The sequence below is a fragment of the Limulus polyphemus genome, unplaced genomic scaffold, assembly GCF_000517525.1.
Source record: "Limulus polyphemus unplaced genomic scaffold, Limulus_polyphemus-2.1.2 Scaffold23, whole genome shotgun sequence".
Lineage (NCBI taxonomy): Eukaryota > Metazoa > Arthropoda > Merostomata > Xiphosura > Limulidae > Limulus > Limulus polyphemus.
Genome location: NW_013665633.1, coordinates 540,353 through 549,748, shown reverse-complemented (window position 1 = coordinate 549,748; position 9,396 = coordinate 540,353). Strand labels below are relative to the sequence as shown.

Below are 9,396 nucleotides of genomic sequence, written 5' to 3'. Positions count from 1 at the left end.
AAAGAGTAGCCCAAGAGTTGGCGGTGGGTGGTGATGACTAGCTGCCTTCCCTCTAGTCTTACACTGCTAAATTAGGGACGGCTAGCGCAGATAGCCCTCGTGTAGCTTTGCGCGAAATTCCAAAACAAACAAACAAATTGTATGATAAAAAAACGATAATTTAAAAAAGAAAAAATCGAAAAAAAAGTGGAGGAGTCGGCTGCAAAAAAGGAAGCGGGCGGGGACGCTAAAAAAATTTTTTTTTTTTACTTGGCCTAAATGTGGATGTTATAATTAGCTAGCAAACTATACATTGTCAACTACTCTTTTGATTTGAGATTTTAAAGGTTGGTTGTCCTGCTACCATTCATTTATATTGTATTTTAAAGTACGAAAACTGGATATAAGAGAAGCTTTCCAGTACTCTTTATTACACACTATAAGATAATATATCTCTTTTATAAAAGGTTGTTGTTGTCGTGCAAAGCTACACAATAAGCTATCTACACCGTGTCCACAGTTGTGAATCAAGCCCCGGATTTTAGCATTATAAGCCTGTCAACTTACTGCTGACCTGTCGGTGGGGGGGGGGGGGCGTATTTTATAAGGATATTTAAAAACAAATAGTTAAAGTGGCGAACATTGACAACATGGTTAAATAAATGGGACACATACTAAACTTTTTCTCACCTCTGCATCTGGCTTAGGTTGTTGGTTAGGACGCTTAACTAGCAATCTGTTTTATGTAGTTTTCTTTCATATAGTTAATTCTGGGCTAGCTGTCCCTAATTTGGAAGTGATAGACTAGAGAGAAGGCAGATAGCCCACACCACCCACCGCCAATTTTTTGGATGTACTGTCGTGCAGGTTATACCTCTTCTAATTTAACGAAGGTAAAATGAAAAGTTAACATGGCACGTTTCAGGACACACCCGTTATATAATAATCCAGTAATATGCGCCGTCTAACGAAAACGATTCCTGTTCGAACCGGAATTGAGCCTGGAGGTACATGACAATCTCCATTATATCTAAGCAGGTGTATAAAAAACTGAATTACTCGTATTTTCCAAGTTAATTTGATCATTATCATCGTTGGTTTTAAACACTTAACTGTAGCAGCCGTAGACATGAGAACTTTATGGGGGAGCAGTCATTTGGAACGAGCACAACATTCATGGGATTAAAAAACTGCCTCTTTTTTATATATCGATTAATTCGACTAAGTATAAGAAAATAATTTCTAATGTGGTCTGATTTTAATATTACAATCAGGGCTATGAACAATACTAACAATGGTAACTCTACAATATATTACTTAGTTAGTATGAAGCTTCTCTGTATTTGTAGTTAGCAGTACTAATACGAGAAATTCAGTGCCAATGTTTGAAGGAATATTTTCCCATGTATTCAGATGGCTCTGCTATTTATTTATATATTTTTTCCAATGATTTATAATCCTCATCGACATTACCAGTGATATGTAAACTATCGTTTTTAATCCAATCACTCTATTATAATTTTTTTTCAGGTGTTTATCAAATTCTTCTCTTTTCGGAAGGATTCTAATGGGAATAAAATTTTCAACAAAAAGATAAATAAAATGAACGAAAATTACGCAAACATGGACATTGAAAGCATTACATGTGAACATGTCGTGGGGTCAGGCTCAATTCCATCCTTTGCCGGCCCTCGCCCACCTAGATCCGCTGGTGAGTAGTAACAACAGTGTTCCATGCCCTCCAAGTAATAAGGCAACGTTTGAATTACATGATAAAATTAAGAGTTCACAATCGTTGCCTGCACATTTAACGTGTTATTTAGCTTCACGGCATAGGATTCTCGAGATTTGTTTGTCATGAAATGAAGAGCATATTTTATGTTTTCTATAGTTTCATCTAAGGATGCTCGACAATTTCATAATAAAAAGCACGTCTTTTTCTTCTTCTGTTTCGAACCCTCCTCATTTATCCGGGTTTGGAGCTGGCATGCTCAGTCAGAAGAAACATGGCTGAGCATAGTAAAAAGTATATGTCAGACGCTTAATGTTTTTTAACTTTCATGTATAGAAAGAACACATGGATGTTCAATTAGCACATGGTAAAGGATCTTTAGTTTCACGTGGAGAATTCGTATGATTCGCAAGAATTTTAATGTTTAAATACTGTATAGTACAAGGCAATGGTCAGACCTTCAAGAAATTTTGGTTTTGATTATTAAAAGAAAGATTAATCTTAATATTGCGCGTGTATTTTTGTATAGTCATACAAATAGACTATACAGTGTATATTGTTTTTGATAACAAATGTGAAGAACATTATACGATTCTACTACATTTTGATGTTTTATTGAATGGGACAGATATTTGGCGGATATTCGTGTTTTGATGCTTTCTTAATGGTTTGTTTGTTTATTTTTGAATTTCGCGCAAAGATACACGAGGACTATCTGCGCTAGCCGTCCCTAATTTAGCAGTGAAAGACTAGAGGGCCTCAGCTAGTCATCATCACTCACCGCCAACTCTTGTGCTACTCTTCTACCAACGAATAGTGGGATAGACCGTCACATTATAACGCCCTCACGGCTGAAAGGGCGAACATGTCGGTAGAACGTGGATTCAAATCCGAGACCCTCAGACTGCGAGTCAAGCGCCCTAACCACTTGGCCATGCCGGGCCTTTATTGAATAGGACAGATATTTGGAAGAATCGTATAAACCATTTCGTATTTTGATGTTTTATTGAACGGTACAGGTATCTGACGGAATCTTATAACCAATTTCGTACTTTTTATGCTTTATTGAATGGGATAGATATTTGGCGGAATCTTATAAATCATTTCCTAATCTTGATGCTTTATTGAATGGGACAAGTATTTGACGGAATCTAATAAACAAAACAGTACAGCCTCAAACCTTTCAGTACCAATATTTATCTCTTTTAAGAGTAAATCTTTTATATTCTTAAATGCCCACTTCTCAGAGTTAACGGCTTTCATTTCTATTGCATTTTTCCCCATTAAAATAAATCACTTAAATTCCTGAAATTCTAGTACTTTGATTTTACAGACAAGTTTATTTCAGATGAAAAATAAATCATTCGGGTTCTATAATTAACGTTATCAAATTAGGACAACTACATAAAACATGCTTACGTTGATAAAACATACCGAACAACTTTGTATCACGGAATTATATGAATTTCAAGTTTTCTTGGAACCGAGTACAATATATTAAACTAAAACTGGGATAATGTTTGACTTTGGATAACAAGTAACTAAAATAAGGACAAGTCACAAAATCCGAAACATAAACGTATGTTTTTATTTATAAATATAAATATTACAAAGCGCTACTTTCTGTCTTTAAAGTCACGTGACTTACATAAAACCGTGAAACATTGAAACAAGCACCTAGAAAAAAGCCGAGTAAGGCGTTATACAGTTCAATAAACTGTTGTGTAATGTGTTTACAGTTCATTTCCTGTATGTTATTTTTATCAGAATAAATAGACAATCTTCCATTCGACTCCAAGACACAACAATTTGATATTAGCCTTACTATGCAAAATCACAAAGTTAACTGACAACCAGATCTCTATAAAGTAGCGGTGGAACGAATTGTATCAGAACTACACTTTGACGTTGGTTGGCATTACATAAATAGTGTGATGCTGCCGAAAATTGCAGTTTCATAGAGCAAGATTGTAATGTTTCGAGGACCAACCGATTCATTGTTATATATATATAACACGGTAGATGTGATGGTAGACAAGAGTTTTGATATAATGTGTAAATTTATTTCACACATTATAGCCTTAAGATGCAGGTGAACGAAACGTCACAGAATTTCCTCCCATAACTTCTTTTTTGAATAATTCATCGTAATATTCTAACGCATTATACACTTTCCTCTTAAAACACAAGTAAAAAAAAAAGAAGGAAAAAAGACGCCTTTTTCAGCCAGCCAAATATACCGAGTCACAAATTCGATGGATATATCTTTTAGTGTCATTTTTCTAGTATAACGACTCCTTAAACATCAAATATCCTATAAATATGACGCTAAAAATCGGGTTTTGATACCCTGCGGTGCACAGAACACCGATAACCCATTCGTGTGTAGCTTTATGCTTAACAAGAATCAAACAAAAGGAATAACAATGCTTGTTTAAAACGTAGACAAAAAACCGAATGAGATCGAGTGACGCTATAGTTTTGATGACCGAATTAGGTAGACATTTAATGGATCTGATGGGTACCAAGGTACTAATGTTGATACGTTGGGCAAGACTTTTTGTGGCATAAATAAAACAAAACATGAGCAATTTGACCCATGTCAGTCTCATTAGATAAGCTGAACTACATATAAATATCTTTTAAACACAAAAAAGCTACAGCCATTATTTTTCTTTGACATTTTCAACGTGAACGTTACTTTATGAGCACGTGGTCTAAACGACATGGCCAGAAATGCCTAAGGTTCAAGTATAGCCGTTACTAACGTTGTACTACTGACCAGGGGAAAGACATTTAGAAGAACCTACTGCCGTATGAGCTATGTCCAGAACAATGAGATTGACTGTCGCTCTTGCAACGCACCCATAGCTGAAAGAGCAGAAACGTGCATGCTTGTCTGCATTACGGCACGAATCTTGGACCTAGCAACTCACAGAGCGGCACGCTAACCACTAAGCCGTGCTTGGTCGCATGTTTTCTGTATTGTTTAGTTTGGAACACTAGGTGTCACTGAATGCAAATGTTTACACTCAATAGTATCTTTGCGGCAATGCAGCCTAAGATATATATATACCAACTACGTTTCATTGAAACTAATAAAACACGAAATATCAAAACGTAATGTATAAGTCTATTCGATTGAGTTTTGTTGAAATGTATTAAAAACAACAATAAAAAAAGCTAATTCCTTATGATTAAGTCCTAACGAGTAACCTTACATTATTAACCTTTAAATTAACGATTTATTTTTATGTTGTTCACTACTGGTGGAATTCACATATTCCAACATATAGAGATTTTTTTTTGCCGGTTAAAATACTTAGTCTAAAGGACTTTACGAAACATATTGGTGAAATTTTTCACTTCCTATACATATAGTGGAATTACTTGTAACATTGGTGGTGATTATGTTTATATTTTTAAAAAATCTTATAACCAACAAAGTCACGAACCCACAATCAGTTTGGTTCATAAATAGTTTAGAAAAATGCGTTTAAAAACCAAGCCCCCCAGTAGCACAGCGGAATGTATGCGGACTTACAACTCTAGAAACCAGGTTTCGATACCCGTGGTGGGCAGAGCACAGATAGCCCATTGTGTAGCTTGGTGCATAAATTCAAACAAACAATTAAAAACCAATAGGATCCTTTAATCCATAGATGATTCTAGGTTAAACATTTAAGGATTTTGTTTGTTTGTTTTTAGCGCAAAGCTATTGGCTGTCTGCTCTCCCTCCAACGCGGGGAATAGAACCTTGATTTTAGCAATGTATGACCGTAAACTTACGCTAACCAACCGGGAGGACGATTAAGAAGGAGCTATAATACTTTGACAACTTCTTCCAGAGGTTTTGAAAACTATTTTGCTGTTTTGCATGCAGTAAACTAAATCCTTGCCAAGTATTAATCTAAACAGGTTTTTATAACGTAGTTATATATTAGAAAAATAATAGTCATTTTGACAGTTCTTTATTTCCAATAACGCAGTCATCAATTCCTAAGAAAAAAAAACGAGAAGAATATACAGGAATATAAGAAATTTTGGCCTAGTGGTTAGGGCGCACTCGACTCGCAATGTGCGGGTCACAAGTTCAAATCCCTGTCACCGAACACGCTCGTCCTTTTAGCCGTGGGGGTGTTATAACTTGACCGTTAATCCCACCATTGGAAAAAGAGTAACCTTCAAGAGTTAACGGTGGGTGGTGTTGACTAACTTCCTTCCCTCTAGTCTATCATTGCTAAATTAGGGATGGCTATTGCAGACAGCCCTCCAGTAGCTTTACGCGAAATTCAAACCAAACCAACAAATGCAGATGTATTATTGAAATTCGCTGGTTCTGCAACTTTCTAGACAAGCTAGGAAAGCTAGAATTAATGTGTCGGGCACCTTCTCGGATTATTTTACCCCGGATGCAGTGTCTCGCAAGGAGGGGGTAGTTAGCCCTATTCTGCTCCCAGGCTGTGGTTGACTTGGCTATCTGGAAGAGCTCCTACACTCCATTTATTGCAGCGACAAATCTACAACCACGGTTAAATAAAATAGAAAGCTACTGTAACGAATGGAGAATCAAGATAAACGCCCCTAAAATACAAATAATATTATTCAGAAAATCAAAAAAGAAGAGCAAACAGCCCTTAAAATTGTACCTTTACGGAACTCTTCTCCAGGTAGCCACATCAGTCAAATTCCTGGGTCTAAGCTACGACTCTAAATTAAATTAGACTAAATACATAAATGAAATTAGAAATAAAATCTGACAAAGATCGAATTACTTACGACGTCGGACTGGCAACAACAGAAAACATACTCGAAATATATAAAACCTACATACGCCCAGTGGCAGAGTACGCCAGCCCATGGTAACCAAATCACACGTAAACAAGTTACTAACAATACAAAATGCAATAATAACTAAAGCATACAGAAACAAACACAACATTCTTACATAATTACGCAAACATCCCTATGTTGTCAGATAAACTTCAAATAGATCAATGTATTACTTTCGCAAAAATTAAACAACAACAACAACAACAAAAGAAAAAGAATCACTATGAACGCTAAAGAGTTTGTTACCATACATGATGATAATAGACTTAAGTACCTCTCAGTACTAATTCTAGCAAACTTCTTATTTAATCTATGGTCACCTACTACTGGGCAAATCAGTAAATAGATACAGTGTTAATTTTATTTTAAAATGGTTTATTTATGTGAAAATAGGATTAGTGCTATATTTTTCCAATTAATATTTATGGAACTGTTTACATGAACAAAATTATGTGTTGACAATGAATAACAAAAAGAAGAAGTTTATATCAGAAAACTCGAAAACAACATGTAGTGACTGCATGATGTAAGAACGGGTTTTTTCTAGCTACCGGACCGCATTCTACTGAAGAATTAATTTGGGTTTCATCTAACACTCAATAACCAAATGAATAGTCAAGAAGGGAGATAGAGGTCAAGGTATACCTGATCCTCAAAGATCAGATGATGAAACAACGAGCAAATGAAACCTTGAATGATTGAATATCTATGTAGGTTATTCTACAGATGAAGGCAGAAATTTCATTTCAAAACCTGCCTTATATGATAATTCGTCAAGCGTATACCCAAATTATTCACAAAAATAATTCGTTTTCTTTATATTCGCCTATAAAACTTATTTTTTCTTCAATAATCAACTTAAAAAGCCCAGAAAAAGAATTTCGAAAATCATGTACCGTGAGTTGAATATTTACTCACATACAAGTCCTGCTTTTAATTAATCTAGTCACGTCATGATTAACGAGGTAGAAATGGTGATAAATTAAGCAAAAATGATTGAAAGTTCTTAATAAAGATAACATTTGTATGTCCAAATAAATATTGGTTTCGAAGTGATGACTTGCCGGATGGTATTTCACAGATAAAAACAAATGTTGCGGCCTCGTAACTATTTTTACGTATCTGCTTGTTTAATAATTTCCGGTACAATTTCTTCCCGAGGAACTTCAGCGATACAAGTTAGTTTATTCTTTCTCAATACAACTTTGCAACACACAGAATTTCCACAGTCACTTTATCTTAAGCCCACGCTATAATTCACAACGATTCACGCACTTTACTTACGGTCACTACCGCTCGCTTGACTCAATTATCTGTCTCTATATCTGTCCATCTGCAATTGTCTCTTCGCTTTATTTGCCGTGCTTATATACTACCAGCGTCACGTGACTTCCGATGTCGTAACACAAACATAAACAAACTAAAAATCAAGAAATCCATCTTAATTCAACAAAACAACCCTACTCTAAACCAACACCCTCGGGTGCCAAGATATCTCTTCTAAGTCGTGCAACAATATCTGGTCATGTGACCGCTTTGTTCCATACTGTGTATATATATTTGTGTCAGTGTAAACAAATTGTACCTGATGATGACAAAACCTTGTACATTTGCTGCTATGTTAAACTTATATTAAAGAGTTTCTTCATTACCCATTCAAGCCGTCTCCAAGCATAATAATAAAGTATCTCGCACGTACAACTATTTCCTCGTGCGCACGAGATAATCCCATTATTTTATATTTTCCATCTTGTGGTTCAAGACTTTCGTAGTTATCAAAGCAGTTCTTATCAAAATGTTATTGAAAGTGGTTGTGAAAAACGAGAGGCTACGTGCGTTGAAAATAAAACGAAATATTATTATTTTTTCTTCTTCCAGTTCTAGTAATATAGCAGTCGTTAAGATGTTGAGTAATTAGAATATTTCTTCCCTTTGTTTATTGAATTGCCCCCAAAGCTGGAAGCGGGTTTTCTGTGACAGTCATCCATAATTTAGAAGTGATAGATAAGACGGAAGGCAGCTTGTCAATCCATTGCCCAATCGAATGGTGAGATTGACCGTTGCTTTATAATGACCTCCCAACTGAAAGAGTGAACATGCTCGGTGATAGGATTCGAACCCACAATCCGCAGATGGCGAGTCGAAGTCCCTAATCACTAAGCCACATCTCTTCTGAATGATAGTAGGTGACTTATTAGTATTATTATTATCCTGAACACTTCGATATTAGATATGGATAATTTGTTAAATTATTCTTCTAAACAATTTCTCCTTAGTATTGATGGTGGATAATTAGTAATTACTTTCCAAAGATAACATTATATATATGTTAATAATTTAGTAAAGCAATAGTTAACTCGAACCTACCTTTTCTATCTCACTTTTCATTACAACAGGAAAGACAAAATACATAACGATGCTCATTACAGCCATAGAAGCACCAATGCCGAATAACAAAGCAAATTTTACTGTGGGTGAAGCACTCATTTTGTGTGGGAAACAAAACGACTTTAGCTTATTTGGTCCGTTTAATATCTTTCAGTCCTCGCGGGTAAGTATTAAGTTACTAACTTATGTGCTCATTTTATTTCATTAGCTCCTCCTCATTCTTATAAAGTCCACTCCTCTTACTTCTCACGCATAGATACTCCCCTAGTCTAACGTTTACTGGAGTTCTAACCAATAATAGAACGTTGTGTCATATGATAACAGGAAATTGAGGGCTTGTATGTAAATTCACTGTAAGTTGTTTTGCAGCTAATGTTAAGATAAAAATGAATACAAGTTATCAGAAAAATCAGTTAAACATGCTATAATTTTTAACTAATTCTTGAATTTTTTTTTATTCCTGT

General features: G+C 35.4%; 1 protein-coding gene across 1 annotated transcript in view; it reads right to left on the bottom strand.

Moving 5' to 3' along the window:
- The window catches only part of LOC106458481 (protein croquemort-like), a 44,268-nt gene extending 35,165 nt beyond the window's left edge, over positions 1-9,103 (bottom strand). Inside the window, exon 1 of the mRNA XM_022384922.1 lies at positions 8,912-9,103. Coding sequence (XP_022240630.1) covers positions 8,912-9,031 — 120 coding nt within the window. The 5' untranslated portion in view covers positions 9,032-9,103. The remainder of the gene's footprint in view (positions 1-8,911) is intronic.
- Between the last annotated feature and the right edge of the window lie 293 nt (positions 9,104-9,396).